The sequence below is a fragment of the Amblyomma mixtum genome, chromosome 2 (assembly GCF_055824585.1).
Source record: "Amblyomma mixtum isolate Tamu chromosome 2, ASM5582458v1, whole genome shotgun sequence".
NCBI lineage: Eukaryota > Metazoa > Arthropoda > Arachnida > Ixodida > Ixodidae > Amblyomma > Amblyomma mixtum.
The window spans coordinates 93,094,646-93,115,093 of NC_143013.1; the positions used below are offsets into that span (position 1 = coordinate 93,094,646).

At 42.8% G+C, this 20,448-nt stretch overlaps 1 protein-coding gene across 1 annotated transcript; it reads left to right on the forward strand.

Annotated features, from left to right (window-relative positions):
• Positions 1 to 4,175: 4,175 nt before the first annotated feature.
• LOC149360189 (uncharacterized) lies at positions 4,176 to 19,989 on the forward strand. The gene is made up of 5 exons (XM_089569209.1): positions 4,176 to 4,416; positions 6,570 to 6,714; positions 10,800 to 10,867; positions 16,402 to 16,485; positions 19,829 to 19,989. The coding sequence occupies exons 1-5, from the start codon at positions 4,293 to 4,295 to the stop codon at positions 19,987 to 19,989; spliced, it is 582 nt and encodes a 193-aa protein (XP_089425335.1). The 5' UTR covers positions 4,176 to 4,292.
• The last annotated feature ends 459 nt before the right edge of the window (positions 19,990 to 20,448 follow it).

Consider the following 20,448-nt stretch of genomic DNA (forward strand, 5'->3'; position numbering starts at 1 on the left):
GCATTGTCTGAAATCTAAGAACTCAAATGAATAATCTTTTCGATTAGCTATAGTCTTATTAATACAAAACTTTTGGACAATCTCGGCCGATCATTTGAATGCCTTAATATTTTCGATTGACATTGATTCTGTTGTCGCTGCGCCTTAGGTCTATGACGCGATAGTCGGTTAATACCCATATATGCGGAATTGGCAGTTCGCTAGTTTAAAATAATGAGGGACGTGTACTGTGCGATTTCAGTGCACGCAAACAGCTTCACTGCGGCGTCCCTCATAGATTCAGTCGCTTTGTCACGTTAAGCCCCGATATACCATAAACCATCATGGCACACTAGCATTTTTTGTGCTTCCGATAAATGTACAGAATTGTTTAGCACTGCAAATTCCGTGTTAGCTAAAGTAAGTGATTGGGCAAAACACAATGGACTAATAATTAATAGCTCGAAATCAAAAGCGATCGTTTTCCGCGCGAAATCAAGACTAGTTCCGTCTGAGTTAAGACTTAAGTTAAATGGTTCGGAGATAGATGTTGTCGACGAATTTAAAACGCTAGGGGTTATTTTTACAGAAACGATGTCCTGGAACAGGCACACAGAATATATAGCCTCAAAAATCGCGAGTGTAGTTGGGATTCTCCACAGAAACAAATATTTCCTACCGAAAAATGTCATGATGCTTCTATACAACTCTCTTTTTCTGTCTTACTTAAATTACTGCATACTCGTGTGGGGAACGACCACAATGACCGGTATCCAGAAACTTAGCAGACTACAGAGTAAGGCAGTTAGAATCATTACACACTCTGCACATGATTCTAATGTACAGCCATTATTCCACAAGCTGGGCCTATTACACATTAAAGAGATGTACAAGTACAACCTATGTCTCGCATTAATTCGAGAAAGGAGGCAAAATAGCAAATCCTAACAAAATTAGCACAACTAGCCGTTAAAAGTTCGTCAGGTCACTTCACAAGAAAACCAGAATACTGGAAAGTTGGCTCCTGCAGAACAAATTACGCTGCACAAACCCTAAAACACCGCATTCCTTCGGTCTTAAACTCCTATTTGTCTGAAGATGTAGACATTTTAGCGCTGAATTCTACGCAGCTTAAGAATATTTTTCTTCAATAAAGCGCAAACTGTACGTAACCGCTATTGCTATTGTATAATTCATAGAGATGTTCTGTTGTTAGTCCTGAAATCTGATGTATTCCTTTTTCGGTAACCATGTTCAAATTCCATGTTCAATTAACCATGTTCAATGTACATTCCTGAGATTTTTTTTTTCAGTATCATGTTTTGTTGCCATGTATCGTTACAATAGGCATTTCTTCATTTAGTCGTGTCAAAACGACTGTTCTTCTGACATGCTTTTTGTTGTTAAATGTTTCTGTCAAGTGCCACCTGTCGTTTCCATATAGGGGGGCGGGGACCAGTCAAGCTGCGGTTGCAGCTTTTAGCCCCGTCTCCCTCCATCTTTTTTTGATGGAAAATAAAGTTTATCTTATCTTATCAAGGAGTTCTCATGCCCCTGCTGGCGTAGGGGAGCAGCGGTTAACACATGCACAACTTACCTGGCAGCTGGCTGTCTCAAATAAAGTCATCGTTAGGGCTAGTGAGATCCAGGTGGCGATTCCCAAGGAACTACAAGGGATCAGTCATTAATGTAACTGCCATCGGTTAGCAGGTTGGCCTCTGCTATGATGTGGACGTCATGATGGCGTCACAAAGTGCGTATAGCATCACGCGCCACGCTAGCGTCACTCGCGACAGAGGTTGCTGCCATTGCCGCCTGCAAAGACCTTTGCAGTGCTTACGCATTAATAGTTAGGCCTGAGCAGAAATAGTACTTAAAAGCTTATGATACAGTGTCAGTTAACCAGCCAGCCACCCCGCACGTCCGAGCTGTAATCTGCTATGTCATGCTAAAAACAATCTTATACTCAAGAAGCGCTCTTCTAACTTAATAAGCCTATTTTTGAAACTTGCTGACAGTCTTAGGTGAAACACCCTGTATATGTGCGTGTGCTTGCATCAGTGTCATTTCCTGTCCCATGCGGTTCTATAGCTTGGGTAGACGAAAATTTGACGCTGAAAGACTCCAAGTCGCCTTTTAAATGTGTAGCAGAAGGCACCTTATCTTCCTTGTGTCTCAGCTATGATGGATGGCAGTATTTGCTAAGGAATGACGATGCTCTCTTTCCTTTGCAGCAAACCACGTGGTTTTTATAAAGCAACGAGCATATGGGAGTCGAATATGTCATTAACCTTTCCTACAGGTCTTGATATTTATCCAAAACATGCAGATCAATACATTTCTCTCTAGTCAAAATCGAGAATGCTACAAACGAATTATATTCCTCAAAAAGTCTTGTGTGCATTGAAATGTGCTACATACGACCTTGTACCAAAGATGCTAGTCATACCTTTCACAAATGTTAAGCTCTGTAGGAGCTGATACCTATAACATTATGTCCGGTATATAGTTCAATACCAACTAATTAATAAGCTAAACTTAAATATACTGTGAACATCAAGTAAGGCAAGATATTAGAGCACACAGCAGCTGATATGCGCATTTTTACCAAAACTGACAGAGAAATAACGACAAAGAAGAGAAGAAACAGTATTCAGAGATAAAAAGAAAAGACAGCACCTCTTTCCTACAGTGAACTCCTTGTTTCTTCCGCTTTTGAGATCTTCGTGGTCTAAAAATCAACAAGTAAAGCAGTCGATGCTGCAGCGAACTTTCGTATACTTACATATCCGGGGCGTCCAAGCTCATTTTATCCATGGTTTAAAAGTATCCTGCTGCACTCCAAGGCACCGCAACCAAATGCATACTACTGGCTATTGTACGGAGCAAGTCACGCTGTTTCTGTATTGTTTCTAATTTCATAAATAGTAAAGATTACCCAATGAATTTTCCAAGCGAAGAAGATAGGCAAAAAATTGTGATGCAAAAGTTCTAAAACGAGGCGCGAAACTTCCGACTGAACAGTTTGTAACCCTGGCTAAAATTAGCTGGGACATCCTGCATAAAGCGTTTAGTTGTCCTGTTCATTCGACCTCTCCTAAAGCAACGTGACTAATATTGCCAGGATTGTTACAGCCTGAGCTATGCTTCTAAAATGCAGCATACGCACAATAATGCCACGTCAAATAATAGATACTGGAAAAGCCGTTTAATTTAAATAAAATTTAAATAAAATTCCTGTATACCCAAGCCTATAGAACCGCATGGGACAGGAAGTGACACTCATGCAAGCACACGCACATATACAGGGTGCTTCACCTAAGACTGTCAGCAAATTTCAAAAATAGGATTTTTGAGTTAGTCAGAACCAAACTGACTGAAAAGTTCACTGCGACATCAGGCAAAAAAAAGTATCGCAGAAAATCTCGCTTGCTGTGGTCATGTAGGGCTTATGGTATCCAGATGATATTCTGAACGACACTAGTGCATTTTAATTTAGTCGTTTTTGTTGTCTATTCATTGCTTAAAATCTACCTTAGAAATTTCATAGTTACGAATTTCTTTTATTCCTGCCCTGCTTTTCTCTCCCAGCACAAGTCCTCATATGCCATGTTTCAATAGACGCCACGTGTCTTCCTATCATTATTAAAACATGTTTAACTTAGTCTAACATGTACGACCCTTCTTTGACTTGCTCTTTGGGAGATATATTTAATTGGAATAGACGTTACCGTAAAACATTCCATTCGTCCTTTTTTGTTCTGATTGAAAATTACGCTTTTATTCCTTGTGTCGTGCACCGCCTCTTAGCCCACCACGAGCAACTCAGTTCAGGGGCCTATCACCCGTGCATATTAGTGCTTATACAGGGCTCTGACAGCGGTAGTTGTACACTGTCCTCTGTCATCTCATATGGTCTGTCTAATTCCAATTAACTCGTTTCAGGGTCTTGCATAAAGCAGGAAAGTATGTTCGCCTTTGTACTCTTGGAGCGATGATGGTTTGTCATTCCAATGTCAATTTATTTTTTCCCTTCTGCTTTAATTTTGGATCACAAATAGCAAGAGCATAATAAGCACTGTGAGCGCTATACTTCGCTTTTGCTCCTGACAAATACTTTTCGCTTACCTCTAGGTTTCCATTAGCATACAGCAGGCTAGCATATCACCTCCAATTTCATCGGCTTGGAAAGAAGGCCGTGCGTTCAAGGAAAATGACACAATTTTGGACCTGTCCACGTGGGGTCGGCCTAGCCAAGGTATAAAAGATGCTGGAATAAGGTTGCTTGCGTCTGGTTACATTCTAAAGTAAGGATGATGCGGGCACCTGTCTTTCTTGGTATGGCCGTTGCCATCCATTTTGTTCTCCCGACTGCTGAAAGTGCGGATGGCGAACCGGACAAGCTGCAGTCTGAAACCGTTGACTTTGGAGATGTGAGTAACGTTCGTTTTACATTTGCAAGAAATGCAATGCAACGTAGAAAGAGGCTGAGACTCAACAGTCGTAATCCTGAACAAAATGATGAGGGTAGCAGATTGGGTAAGTTGGTTGTCCATTACGGAGAATCCGAGCACTGCAGTCTTCATACTGAAAAAAAAATGCTTCCTTTTAGTGAACCTACTCAATATATCTATTCCACCTACCTTGCGAACCTGCTCGGTGTAGTTTTTATACCCTTAAGCAAATTTTATGCATATAGTCAAAACTAATACTGCATATATTCACACGTATAATGTACGAAGTGGTTCTACTAAGACATGCACTAAAAATCAGAGTTCCAAGAGCGAGGGGCTGCTTCTTTCTCCCGACTACATCGGCTAACCTCATGTGTGACTCCCTAGTCTTATGCAGATGGCTGCTCGTCTATTCTGCGGCAGCCCCACTGATCAATAGTTTTGTTGTATGGAAGAAACGAGCAGCTAATATGCGCGGCTGGAGCCCACCAGTTATGTGGACTTTCTCAAGAAGTGGTTAAAGACATCAAACCTGCACACAGGTTGGCCTGAGCAAATTCGAGAACCGTCAAATTGTTGCTATATCCGCACGCGTTGCGCTTTGCCAAGCCAAGGGAGTGAATAGAAGTTGTCATGCAACACAGAGTAATTTCAAGTGAGCTCGGCAACAATGCCTTAATTAAAGACCTCCGTCTGCTAAGAAAACCGAGGAATAACAACTCACTATTCGAAAAATTTTGTCGTCATCTGCTGATAACTTTTCCTCTGTAGATGCATCCCTGCATGCACTCACTTCGTTAATGTATACAGAATGAATTTTTTTTATCGTTTGAAGATGATTTTCTTAAAAACTTTCAGAGATACGTTGGTGCGGCCACCGCGGATGTCGTGTACAGTAATGCGCACAATAGGTACCCGATAGACGTGAGTAATGAGGCAAATAATAATTTATTTTAGGCCATCAACTGCTTATTGCACTTTAAGAGAAAAACTGTCTTCCAAAATTGAAGCCTATCGTCATCTAGGATGAGTTCAGTGTTTGAATTTTTTTTGTTCGCAATGTTGTTCGAAATATGAACCTGATTTAACTGCGTATCAGAGCACGTTAAGTTCGCTTTCACTCGTTGAATATTAACAAACACGTTTTTGCACGTAGTATGGTCGCCGAAACCACGTTACTTGTTTATACGTCTTAAAATACATAAACTTAGTATGTTTGCGTTGCATTATGGCTGCGAATGACCACATTATATGAATGTAGAGCGCAGAAAAGCCAAGTTAACGAGGTTTCAAATTTGTATTTTTGAAATACGTTGTTTTGCATTACATTGCCGACAAAGAATAGTGAAAACTGGCGCCCCCGTCTATGTTCACAGCCTGATAATTCGCTATGCAACCTTGATCTAAAGTAAAAAATAATACGATTATATTTAAATTTTGGAGCTCTTTCACAACATAACATTGCTTTGCTGTACAATCCACCTCCACATACCGCAGTGACGTATCCCACACAGTTTTTAAAACAAGATTTCCCAAACATTAGAAAAGTCATCCGGTATTTATAGCGAAACCCAAAAGCATACATTTCTCAGCAAACGCTCACAATATATTGCGGTATTGTTTTCACCGTGTTGCCGCAATTTATAATGGGCACCATTTATTTGCCAAAACTGCTTTTGATAACATTCACGTAGAACAAACCAGGGAAATAATGAAGTTTGTAGCTCCATGAAAAAGTATAAATATAATGCTTATTATTCAGATGTGCGTTGGAATGGAAATCTAAGAACTTTTAACAATCCAAAGTGTGACCCTCTCGCAAGCCGTTTGTTGGCGTAAGTATTAGAGTCGGAGGAAGAAAATTTAGTACCATTTCAGGCGTCACACCCATCATTACAACCAACTTTCTCACCTTTCGTTAATGAATATCTTGAATTCCTAATTTTGAGCTCCCATTGTATTATATGTGCTTATATCCTCCAACGTACCAAGTTAAGACATCAAACTGATTTTTGTTGTTCACTGCGATTGCAATGCTGCCTTTATCAAGGAGCAAATTTTGTTTGGCATGTTTGTGCAACCTAAGGTGCGTGTTCGAAGCTCGCATCAATACGTGGCGCTTTCTCTGGCAGGCAGTGGCCTTGTTCAAGGACTGCATTGCCTTAATGGACATTGACAATGACAGCATCTTCGACTGCCTGACGGCAAGAAGAGTACAGTACGACCCAAAGCAATGGAGCGCCACTTACCTTTGGAATGCGGCCGGCAGCAGCGGCGAAAGGTGAAGCAATGCCGGCGTCGCTTGTGTTAATAACGTGAAAAAACTTCAAAACTGGCCTCGGAAAGCGTTTTTTTTTATAGAACGAAAACAATCAACGTTTGCAATTCGCTGCTCTTTCCTGTCTTCAGGATGAACAGAGGCGTGCTACTAACTGAAAAAAAAAGGCTCGAAGCCGGAATAGACCACGCCGGAGGAAACTTTAGGGCTGTGTGGAATTATGCTCCGAAATTAACTTCGTCGAACGGACAGAGCTCATGTCCATTTATTAAGAGCGGCTGTTTGGAGGGTGCGCCTATTATACGGGCCACGCGCACTTTTCGTCAACCAATCCTACCTTCAGAATGTGTTCATGTGCTATTGATTGTTTATTTTGCGCACTGAGATTGCTTGAGCGTCTCACGTTATTGCAAAATTATGTATTAGCAGCCGAAAATGAAAAAAAAATGGCATTCATTCAGAATTTCATATGCTGAACGAGCGGCAAGACACACATAACTCTCATTTGTACAGAGTATCTGAGTCCCTAGCTAGCAGGCTATTTGGGATCTCTGCACGCATTTCCCATTCAATACAGAATAACTGACAGAAAAAAGGAGTAACGTAAAGTAAAGGAGTAGCGCCTTGTGCTGTGTTGTTCTTCCTTCGTCCCGTCTCTAGCGCCGTTTTATGTATATACAGTTTACATACTCGAAGAAAAAATTACATCCCGTTTTAATAATATGCCTTAAGTACGAGGGGGTACCCAAAAGAAACCGGACTTATTTTTGTTTGAACTTATTTGTTCATATTTTAAGCACAGACCTTTAATATCCTTCAAAGTACTCTCCACTTACAATAATACGTTTGTCGAATCTTTCATTCCATTTTTCAAAACATTGTTTAAATTCATCTTTTGTAATGCTTGACAGTCCCTCCGTCGTTTTTTTCTTCACCTCAGCAACATCAGCGAAACGCTTTCCATTCACCTGTATTTTCATTCTACGAAACAAAGAAAGTAGCACGTGGCAAGGTCGGGTGAGTATGAGGGTTGAGTAACAGAGGTCATGCCATATTTGGTCCGAATTTGTCGTAGAGACAGGGCTGTGTGAGTAGGGGCATTGCCATGGTGGAAAAACCAGTCACCCGTCTGCCACAAATCAGGCCGCTTCCACCGGACACTGTTGCCCAATCTTTTCAAAACATCCAAGCAGAAAGCCTGGTTAACTGTCTGACCCTGCGGAACAAATTCTGAATGGACGACTCCTCTCAAGTCGAAAAAACAAATCAGCATTGTTTCGAGGTTTCGTTTCACCTGACGAGCTTTCTTGAGGCGAGGCGAATTTGAAGTTTTCCATTGGCATGAATGTTGCTTTGTTCAGGATTTAATTCAGGAACACTTAAGTTGTCCCCATAGCATCGTCCTTGAACGTCTTTCTGAATATTTCAAGAGTTTCCGTTCCACTTTTTCCGAGAAAAAATCAGAATTTCACCGGCGCACGCTGTTCACGAACATCAGCCATTGCAAAAACGACGCTCACACAAAACAGCCGTCACTCTAAAACTCTGCCTAAACTAGTCTGACCTCCTTCAGCGACGGCACTCGGCTTACTGACTCTGAAATGTTCGTTCTATGCGCTCCTAGCGGCAAAACGCGGTACCACAGAAGCTTTGCCGATTCAAAAAATTATTCCGGTTTCTTTTGGGTACCCCCTCGTAGGGTAGGAAAACAAGTGCTCTGCTTTATGTGAGAGAAGACGGCGTCCCAATTAAATGACAGTTCCAACCTAAAAATATTTTTTTTATCGTAAATATCTCTGCTATTAGAGGTGAGGTAAAGTTGCTTGAAGCTCTATATTTTTTGTGACGATCGGAAGTAAATAAAAGGACACTGCTGCAGGAACTCTCCACAAATAAGAGTTTTATGGACAATTATAAATGAAGGCACGTATCTTGAAAGATTCAGAGCCGGGCGAAGTTTGGGCTCGCTAAGTGAAACATGAGATCAACGTTACTGCTATTATCAGATATTGATTATCGGCCACAGATATGTCGGAAAGGTATGCATATACATATGAATTCACTCGGCTTTATGTCTGTATGGCACCACACGACCGCACACATAATGGCTATAACGACACCGGATAAAACCGCGGCCTTGGCATTTGCGGTTCGAATGTGGGGAATTTCGAAATAAGAACATGCGCTCTATTAGAAGAGCGCACGGTAAAGATCCTTAAAGGGTGAAAATTGTGACTAACCCTTCACAAGTTCACATTTTCCCCATAATTTTCACTGTGTTATAAATGACACCATCAGCTGCTGATGTCGAGAGCACGGGTTCTATCCAGGCATCGTTAGTCATGTTTTCATGAAATTGAAGTTCAAGCGGCGCCCGTGTGCTTTTCGATGTCAGTGCATTTTATAGAACCACACATGGAGAAATATTTCCGGAGTCCTCCACTAATGCCTCTTTTCCTCTACTCTTTCCTTGACTCTCTCTTAGCTTTGGTGCGGCTTGGATGTCGTTACAACAATATCGCATTAAGGAAATAGGAAGGTGGGAGTGAAAGAAAAAAAAAAGAAAAAAGCAGATGCCGTAGTAGAAGTCTCCGGAATAATTTAGACCACCTGGGGATCTTTAACGTGCACTGACATCGCACAGCACGGGCGCTTTTTGCATTTCTCCTCCATCGAATCGCGGCAAAATGCAAAAGGCGCCCGCCTGCTGTGCGATGTCAGTGGACGGAAGAGATCCCCAGGTGGTCGAAATTATTCCGGACACCTCGACTATGGAGCCTGTTTTTGATCAGAAGTGCGTCTCTCATTGTCTACAGCATTCTCTAGTATCGCCCTGCACCCCATCTGCATGCAACGTTATGTCAGTCCCGGCCGCGGTCGCCGCGCATCAAAGCGGAATGAGACAAAACTGACCTGCTCTAGTTCGTGTTGCTGGCCGTGCTTTCAGTGTGTGTTAAACATGCCTTAGCATTCCTGTCTTTTTTATCTTTATTCTTCCAATCTCTTCTCACGCCTTCCTTCATAGCCTGCTTGAAGTGCCCACTGATATGAAATTTACACTGTCCTTTCGTTTCCTCAAAAATGAAATCAACAAATGCGCATCCACTGGGTTTACTTGCGAAGACGGCTATTGCCTCAGTGAACCACGGTTCGTATAGCGTGTAGCATGCAAGGGATAGCTTCTAGATAGTGATTCGATATCCGACTGCCTTGGAAAGCTTCCGTGCAGCATAACTAAAAATACGTGATTTCGGCAACTCTATGAATAACAGAATCTTGGTGATGAATACCCAGAAAATTCCTTGGAGGTCTCATGCTTTGTGAGCTAACAAAAATATACTTAGTATCAGAGAAATGAAGACACAGATTATAACAAAAACGATACGGATTTAGTTTGACCACAGATGTGCAAAACAATATCCGGCTATTCTAATAAGTGAGTGCCTAGAATAAATAGTAGTCCGAAGTACTACAAGTCGATTTTATGCTCTGACCTAATCATTACATTTTTGTGATTAAAATTTGGGGAGTATCTCAAGTAATTTTTGGCTGCCACGCGACTCATTGCACATGCTGTTCTGAAGACAAAGTGCCACAGCTGACAAAAAATAAACACCTTTCATATCATTCATCTCACCCTTCAAATATTGAGAAATGTAAGGAAAATTTAGTATTTAGGTCTTATTTTAGGAAACAAAGATGGCAATGCATGCAGTGTACTTGGATGCAGGTGGATTCTAACATTTTATACCTCGCCCTGGTTTTAATATGGCTGTAGCATTGTTTTTTTTTACTCGAACGGCTTTTCCTAAATAAATATTATGTATAGTAATTGCCTTGTGAACAATCTTGGTCAAAAAAGCAGCCACCGGTTTGTTTTTGGGTGGTGGAGTCTTGGAAGTTTTACACCAGCAGATGTTAAAATATCTTGACGTCGGTAACTAGCCGCCGCTCCCTTTCGGCGTGTGTTTATTAGTACTGCGCAGCATGTAACCGACTTGATGTGCTAAACCGCGCTTCACTTCAACGGCGCAAGTAGTGTGTGAGAAGTAAATATTTCTCATTTTGTGCGTTTTTTTTGTTTGCAGAATTCACTTTCCAGTTCACCTTTTTGCTGCAGACACACCTGACACCTTTAATATTACCACGAGCATAAGTAAGTAAAGTTTTCTATGATTGGCATTCGCAAGATTTCTTACGCCACGTTCAATCATTGCCGTCTCCACCAACACCGTAGTTTTGGTCATTTACTCTTGTATTTCCAAGTGGTATCCTCCTCAGCAGATAAAAAATAAACGCTGGGGGTACGAGTATTCGTGCACCGACGTTGTAGTGCAGTAGGCGTTGATAAAAACATTGAAAATTCCGAGAGAAAGTAGCTATAATGAAACATTTCACTGTACGAAAGCGACATAGACAGGCGATCATCCCAATAAAGCATGGAGTGTGAAACAAAACTGGCCAAACTATGGCTTAAACGGATGCCCCTCAAAGAAAATTGACCACATTCAACATCTGCGTGCATGCCAGTGCCAGCGACGCCCTCGCGTAGAAGAATCTCTTTAAGATTATGTATAAGCGGCAACTGGCAACGCTTGCCAGCACTCAAGTATTGCAGGTCAGTGCGTCGTGTTTTCCTAGAAAAGAAGCCGCGGCTGCAGTTTGAAGCAAAAATGTCTTCTTGATAATTATTTCAGTAATACAACGATCATAAAGAAGCCTCTGGCGTACCCCTGCATTTATGTTAATATTGTACCAGTGGCAACCAAACTTTTTCTCTCAAAATATCTAATACGATATACCTATCTGACTCTTTTACACCATTGTTGCGCTGCTCTTCTCTTAGAATTCCCTGATGTACTTCTTAAGGGCTGCAGATCACCGCCTGATCACAAACTTTCTATACGGTGGTGATCCTCACGAACTGTCTCTCCAACGTGCGGAAGGCTTTTTCGAAAGAAATAAGAACGCTAACAACAATGGTAGAAACAAATATAGGAGCGCCGTAATAAGGACGAACGAAGAATCAGACAACATGAGCGTGCACGTGTTGTGTGGTTCTTTGCTCGTCCTGGTTTCCCACGCTGTTGTACTATGGTTCGTAACCGAAATGCGCAGCGTTCTGTCCTTCTAGAATACAGAAATTTCCACACCGTTCCTCCAACCATGCCCTCTGCAAAACCGTCTGTCTAATCCGCCTGGGCGACAAGCCTCCGCAAAGTAAATTACCCATTCTTCCCTGCATTCCGTGGTAGGGACAAAGTACGCCAGGTACTTAGCCTCGTCTCGCCAAGTTTTTCATATTTTTTTTTACTTCCCAGCGTTTTTACTGTGTATCTTCAGTGCGCTTGTTAGTGCGACCCTGTCGCCTTGAGACGCCGTTACAGGTGTCTTTCGGTACGGTATCCAGTAAACATAATTTCCAGTATTCAAAGGCGGCAGCACGGAAACACAAGAGCAAGTTTATGCCGAGAGTGTGTGGTTGCATTCAAGGGTGAAATAGAACGAAAGGTACACGGCAAATATTAAGCAGTCTTGTGAAAACCCATAGCACGCAGAGACCAGATTATAGCGATGTAGGCTTTCTCTTCCAAACTGAATGAGGCAACGCAAAAGAGCGAGAGCAAAAAGCAAAATGCAAGATGTCGTTCATCATTCACCCGTGAATAAGAGAGATAAAACCATGAAATGAGGTGTCGCTGGTGTGTCACAGGGTAGAGTATTGCAAGAGAGGTCAAACGTAGCAGGGGTTTCTGCGTCAGTGTCAGTTTGGGAGACGAGATTGCGATGTTTGAACGAAAAGGTTGACCACATCAATGACAGCCTGATTAGACTGTCAGAGCCACATCAAGGTACAGCGACTGCATAAGGTCCCTAACAGCAGTATGTAATTTACCTCAGTGTTAATTCAATTCAGTGGGTGAAGATTTTGCCCGGTACTACAGTTTAGCTACCTGTACATTGTTGCGAAATCAATAATGCACAAATACCCTCAAGGCCCTTTTATGCGCCAGAAATACTGCGAAAATTACATACTTGAGGAGTTGGAAATAAATACATACAGAACAGGGCACTTAGAAAATTTTTACCGGCACCCGGATTGCGTTCTTGTTATGTTTATTTCCTAGACTGCAGCCAAAAACAGCACCGGTGTTTTTCTTGAAAACAGCTTCTTATGCACGTAAGTAGACTCCATTAAGACGCTTTCCAAGCTGTAAAGCGCTGACGAGTCCTCCTCCCTGAAGGCCAATGATATTAGATCGAAGTCTTCGTCTGCAATCGCCTACAAAGTTGGAGCAGCACAGACGGCAAAATTCGATTGGGCCGGTAACGTACGCCATGTATTCAATCCCCACCATTTTTGAACTGCAGCCGTGTGCATCAGTTTCGCTTTCAGGGAACTGTAGATGTCGCTCACAACTCCCTTCTGTCCACGCCCCTTTATTGCTTTTCCTGACGTCCAGGTCGCTAAAACGGGTGGCTCTCTGGTGCTCATCGGCCCCCCACAGGCTCTTCAGTATTGGAAGCTATTGCGCCGGCCTTCCTTGCACACTTCAGCTTTGGCTTCAACTTTTGCTCCAAACTATTTCATTATGCAATAATGTAGAAGCCTCGGTGGAAAGAAAATCGAATGACCGCCGTCGGGGTGGGCATTCAAATTGGCTGGCGGGTGGCGCCGTCATCAGAAACGTCAGGAGCGCCGAGAATTTTTTTTGGTTGAAGTAACGTGAGGTCACCAGCGCATAAAAATCACTTTGGATGGAGCGACGCCCCTTCACCTGACTTGTACTGACGCGACTAGGCCACGATCATATGTGTGAAGCCACCAACTGCCAACTGTGGGAAGTCGCAGGTTCTCTACGTAGTCACTGGATAAAAGTACCGCTTTCTTTTCATCGGTGCCTCTGGGCTTGAAACAAACATCGCAGCGCGGTTCAGTGCTGCAATAAAATCAATCACTACGCTTTGCAGGGTCTAGCCAAAAACAGCGGCCGGCTTCAAAACCCTCTGGGGCTTTCTTCTCGCAGTCGCATGTATTTATTTATTTGTGCGTACTTCAGGCCCTACAGTAGCTACCGCAGCAGTGCATATACACAAAAAACCCTTAAGATGCATACAAATCTGTAAGGCACGGCAGGTAAAAAAAAAAGCACCAAAGATGAAAACGTGAAGAACACTGCGCAAATTGAGTGCATGGGCAGCAGTAAGTAAACAAAGAAACAGTTTATCTTGATGACATCCATAAATCTGGCTATTGGGAGGGAACGCTCTGAACCGGGCAACGTATTCGAAAGCTTAACTGCAGGAGGAAAGAAAATTGTATTTAAACATATAAATGCGAGTAAAGTAAGGTGAGAGATTAAGACTTGGGAGACTTATTCTTGATGCTTCTTTGGTACTCAGGACATAACTGTGACTTGAGAGTCGATAGTGCGAGTGGACGACAAAGTGGAAAAATACCAGTTCCAGCTCCAGTTCCGTTTCCAGTTACCGATGTGTGGCGAGGGTACTTAATTGCAATTATTTGAGGCCAAAAGAGGGTTAAAGATCACGGCCATATTTATTACAAACAAATGAGGCAAGATATTGCTTAGCTCAAGTCATTGCTTCAACTAGTTGAAAAAATAACTTGTTGCCGTTCATTCTGAGTGTGCCTTCACGTTATATCTAAAGTTAGCTGTGCCACCTACGCAGAAGTTTAATTTGTCACTTATTACGACAACGGCAAAGACGGATATGCTGGGAACACAGAAACGATTGCAGTGCTGGCAACGTCAGTGTGGGCCAGCCATGGAAGTTCTATATCCGGTGGCAAGAAGAGGAGGTTCGTGGTACTCCGGAAACTTTTGCAGTGACGCTAGGTGTACGGGAAGAGCTCGAGAAGAGCGTTGGTAGGTAAAAGTAGCCTGGGTCTCACAAGCCCCACCAGAGCAGCACGGACGTCACCATACCAGATTCGTCTCTATGACGCCTATTACCCATGGCAGGGGACAGGTGGTAAGAGCAGAGTTCGGGATGAGCGTAGGCTGGCTCGGGCGTGAAGTCACACCCCATGTGATGTCCCGAGGTTTGCAGCTGTTGGTGCGTGTCAGGACAGTTCGCCGCTGGGTATTACACATACTGGAATGAAAAAATAACATTGCTCTACGGAATTAATGGTGAGGGGCAATGAAGGCTGCACGACTGGGCTCCATGATTTCGCGCTGAGTCACGTAGTCACCAATTAAGTGCTGCGAAAGTTTTTGAACATGTACTTTGCAGGGATCACACTACAGAGAGCTCCATTTTACGAAACACCGCTTTTTACTTTGAGGTCATTTTCTGTAACCGAACGGCTCCTTGAGCAGTCTCGCAGTATTAGCCGAAGGTGGTTCCAGAACCTTCGTGTTTCAATGTTTCTTCCACTGTTTTGTACTTTCCACAAACCAGTTTTCCTTCACGTCTAAAATTAGACTTCTGCTGACCTCCTTATGCTCCCCGGTGAGCGAAAGCATTAATTTTTTAAATATTCTGCTTTGTGTCGATTTGTAAACGCATTCTAATCTACGATCAAGATCAACTTCGAAAGGACAGGGCATCTTAAGAGAATGAGAGAGGATAGATGGAACGGCCATTTGAGGCCTATTGTTTCTGCTTCAAAGTAAAACCGTTCAAATTAAATGGAGGTGAGTACATCTGCATATACCGGGTGTTTCAGCGAACAATTTCAAAAATTCTCATAAGTAGAATTTTCTTGGTAAAGATATGGCTTTCGCAGCATAGTATTACCAATGTTGGCGGACACCAGAAAACCGGTAAATCATATTACGTAGTAAACTGGTGCACTAATTTTTAATAATTAACTTTTTAACTATTACAGTTAGGCGCCTAGTTGCAATTAGATATTTGCAGCCGGTCGTTAGTAATAGCCATATCAGTTTTTAGAATTTCGAAAATGCGATTATCCTCGGCGCTGTGGCTCGACAAAATTTGGCTTTTTCGACTAGTTACGTGCACTGGAGGGGATGCTTTGCCTGCATGCTTTCGATAGCGCATGTGTTTTTCGCGCGAAACAGCCAGACTTTGTCGAGCCACAGCGGTGAGGGTAAGTGCGTTTTCGAAATTCTAAAAACTGATATGGCTATTACTAACGACCGGCTACAAATATCTAATTGCAACTAGGCGCCTAACTGTAATAGTTAAAAAGTTAATTATTAAAAATTAGTGAACCAGTTTACTACCTAATATGATTTACCGGTTTTCTGGTGTCCGCCAACATTGGTAATACTATGCTGCAAAAGTCATATCTTTACCAAGAAAATTCTACTTATGAGAATTTTTGAAAGTGTTCGCTGACACACCCGGTATATAATTGCAATGGAAGATATCGTCCAGCTTCCTCACCCATAACACCCTGAACATGGTAGTATAAAACGAAACAATCATGAAGCGGAATGCATATAATATTTTTTCATTAGGCGCCAGCGGGGAAAAGTCTGTAAGACTCTTCGAAAAGTTTGAAATAAAAGTTCAACACACGGTGCGAATTACATAAAAATAAAACTGTGCTATCCCAGCCTGACAGAGAGCGTAGTGCATTACGCAAAAATTGCAGTTATTTTACACGGGCACAACATACAACCCAAAAAGCGTATAAGCAATGAGTGGCAGAGCTCAGTCACAATCATGGTTCATTTCTTCTCGTTGCAGAACCTGGTCAATTTTTTCTCGGCCACGCATATTACTTTGACCACAAGGCCTGCACGGTAATAGAAATGCCTCACATTGGAGACCGTAAGTATAAATACCAGATATATCTGATATATTGCAATAAGGCAGAAATTTTATCATTGCTATCCACCGAAGCGCTGTCATAAGGCTCTAAAGGAAAGCTATACATTTTTCACTAAACCTACATACTTAACGAAAAATTCGTCCTGGTCCAGGGTTCGAGGCCGCTCCAATCGCTTCACCGGAGCAGTCGCTTTACCATCTCAGCTAAGCGGTGCGAACAGCCTCTCTACTTTGGGGGATTCGCCTAAACAACTGACGAAAATTGTTCTCAGTTCGAGTTATTGATTGCACAGAAACTTCTTTGAAAGCTGCGTAGCATAACATTGTAGCCGTACGGCCTCACCTGGGTGGATGCTAATGAGTAATTATTCTTTATTACAAATACGTATACTTCACCTTTGGGTTTTTTCCCAAATAGACGACCAACATATGAAATATCCTTTATGGTTTGAAACCACATCTTTTGCTATTATAACTGCCATTAACTTCGAGGAGTAAAATTTGCTGGCTTCGTTTCATTATAAATACCTTGTCATTTCTATGTGGAGAAAGTCAGGTACTGCAGAAGCATTTCTTATTTCATTTATGTAAAGCGCAATACTTATTATTAAGAATGTTGTCCTCAGCCGACTATTATTGCCATGCTTCACCGATCAAGCAGCGCCCCGTGTGCCCAAGAAGCGCTCGTTTGCTCTGGCCGATAAATGCCTTTTAAAAGTTTGAAACTTTTAAAAATCAGGCTTGAATTCTCTGGCTGATTTGATCCACGCACTTAAGGGCCGATGGCTGGCCTCCAGGTTTTTGGACAGACTACTGCCTCAATGAACGTTTGGAAACAATCCTCTCTGTACATTAAGAAAATAATCTCACGGCTGTCAATACCCTCTACACTGAAAACATAGCGGCAGCACTTTTGTATAACACGCTCTCCAACCAATCCTTCAAGTTTATTCGTCGGCATCGGACAGGCCTTTTATGTGTCATTATTCTGGAGTGCATCACAAAAGAGACCAAAGGTTCCACGGTTTTCATTTGCCTAGGAATGAATAAACAAGACTGATTGTTTTTTTTCTAACACCTAGAGCGCTATTTCAGAGGCACATTGGTGCACGAAAATACGAACCACCCAATTTAGCAGCACATCACACCTAGCTCGGCGCTTAAAGATCCGCATTGTACGTCCTCGAGACATTGATTGAAAGACAGTTGTTTCCTGACTGCCAAAGCGATGAAAGCCGTAGGTACCAACTCACAGCATTTAATGTGACAATAATCGCAGTGAAAAATACTCCTGAAAACGAAGTGATGGACGGCCGATGCTCCATGACGAATGTTGAAGTATGCTCTTCTCAACAGGAAGGAACCGTCCCCTTTACGAAAGTACAGGGCAGAAAATTGTTGTAGCTCCACAAACAAGTTACCGATATTGAATTCTTAAATATTGCAAGCAAATTACGCTACTGTTGCACCACGGCGCGTACACCCAGAAGACAATGATGCCCACCACTTACAAGAAAGGGTTTGCCATGTGATGGTGGTGCTAACTGAGGCGGACTACGAATGGCGGAAGGAAGGATAATGTTACGTATAGTAGTCGATAGGTAAGCCCTGTTCAACGCTACGAAACTCTGCGTGCGCTACGAGCGACTCGGCATGAAGGCCACCATATAACTTGCTACCAGATGGGCTTCATTCCCGTCGAGTAAAATTGCACAGCACATGGCCTTCTTTTCCACTTCCTTCTACAGAAATGGAGCAGACGCAACCTACACTCCAACTGCTTAGCTTGATACTGGGGAGAGAAACCAGCAGAACAGGCCGCGTACACAAGAGAAGGCATTCACACGGACGACGCTCGAAACATATTTGAAAATTTTTACTTTATATATTTACTTAACGGCGTCCTCCCCAGTACCACGCACCAACTGGTCCAACAAGCTACGCTCCTCCAATGCTTAACATGAGATCACCAAGCTTAAGCTGTAACTATTTCGCCAACTAATTTAAGGCGAATATGCAGATCTCAACGGACTGTCTCATGTCTAAGGCTGGCGTATTGCTTAGCTGGGGGATTCTAAGCAGCCAGCAGTTTGAAGGAACCTATTTACATCCGTACAGAGTCAGGATATACTGTTTTTGTATAGCTTCGGTAACTTTATCCGAAGTCTTGGTGGCGCAAAATATCTTGCGTCGAAAGTGCCTGAGCCTAAGACTGAATGTCATACGGGAGAAAACAGAGATTGAGGGAAAAAATTTCGTACACTTCCAGCAGACTTACAACGAACGCAGTGCAGCGAAGGATCATTCCAACTTAGACCAGAGAAATAATATAAGCTGGTAAATTTTATCGTGGTCTAGGCAAACTTCCGAATAAGAGCGCTGCTCAAAACCCAGTGCAGTATAGCACGATTTCAATGTTATCACAGTCACCCTGGCTGAAGTAAATTAAAAAAAAAGGACAGTGTTTCAGCAATTTAATACGAGGGTGTTAATAAGTCTGCAGCGTCCATCAAATCGCGTTGGGCTACGCATGCAAAACACTGAGCAGCGTTTTCTTCTGCAGAGAACCCTTGGTTCTACTTGCGTGGGTTTAAGGCAACAACCCTGCATTTTGAAGACTTCCACTGAATCAGCATGTTACATCGAGCCCTGGCTCGCTCACTCTTGCGCTCTTCATCAGGAGTCAGGCTGACTGGAAACGTTCGGCACACCAAAGGCATTGCTCTTAACTGCCTTTTGTTTCTTGTGTATCTAAGGCATCCTCAAAAAGAATCCTGATTGAAGAAAACCAGTTATCCCTTTTCATCCACATAATGGAAAGGAAACCTGAATATTTGGCAGTTTCAATTGCATGCTGCAGAGCTGAAAACAGATTTAAAAGCCCGAAATAAAGAGAAGCATAATACTCTTCAAGCCTTGTAGAGATCAGGCGCAAACACAAATTGCAAACACGAATGTTTTGTTTGTTTGTTTATTGGTTTAACGTCCCGAAGCAGCTCCGGCTATGAAGGACGCCGTAGTGAAGGGCTCCGGAAATTTCGACCATCTGGGGTTCTTTAACGTGCACTGACCTCGCACAGCACACGGGCTTCTAGAATTTCGCCTTCATCGAAATTCGGCCGCCGCGGCCGGGATCGAACCCGCGTCTTTGGGCTCACAGCCGAGCGCCGTAACGACTGAGCCAACGCGGCGGGGCACAAACACGTATGTGTTTCTCGGTAAGAATGCACACGCGCTCAACAAGGTTTCCATACACGTGCAGTCTTATTACCTATCTACAAAAAAAATGCGTTGGAGATTGAAGCGCATCCTAGCTGTCATGTGTTTTTTTTTTCCTTTTCAGAGTGCACATTGTGGGTTACCAAGGAAGCCAAGGACTCAATACCAGATGAATGCATTGACCAATTTGCGAAAATCTGTGGCAATGGCATTAACCTTCACGATAAACATATCTGCAAGAACGTTGACGAAACAGCCTTTCCTGAATCGCCGGGTGAAGCTTGAGTACAGCATAATCTGGCGGTTTCGGCTTAGAAGTGAGCCGCTTGCGAATCGAGATGGCACTTAGTCAAGGATGACGTCATCAAGATGGTCGCAGCATATTATTACTCAAAAATAAACAACAATCTGCTCAAAACATTGCCTACTGCTCTTCCTTGTTTGGCCTGATCCTTAAAACAGATAGTTATAGTATGGCCCACAACTGCTTACGTGCGCTAAACGCAAGCACTTTGCAGGATGTTACGCTGTGTTTCATAGAGGCGGTTTTAGTTTAATGAAGACAAACGCGAAAGCAAACGGCACTAACAATATCCGGTATCGCAATAATAAAATATGTTCCGCCTTTCTTTTACACCTAAGCCAGAACCAGCCTAGCCGTAATGTGCTGGTAGCCAGATGAGGCTAGCTGTGTTTCCGCGTTCGCCACCCGAAGGAGGGCTAAATCATCCGAGATGCAAACCA

Excerpts from the sequence above, each read along its gene's own strand:
- LOC149360189 (XM_089569209.1), top strand. The coding sequence starts at position 4,293 with ATGATGCGGGCACCTGTCTTTCTTGGTATGGCCGTTGCCATCCATTTT. Across the intron at positions 6,715-10,799 it reads GCCGGCAGCAGCGGCGAAAG|AATTCACTTTCCAGTTCACC; the intron begins GTGAAGCAATGC and ends TTTTGTTTGCAG. Across the intron at positions 16,486-19,828 it reads AATGCCTCACATTGGAGACC|AGTGCACATTGTGGGTTACC; the intron begins GTAAGTATAAAT and ends TTTCCTTTTCAG.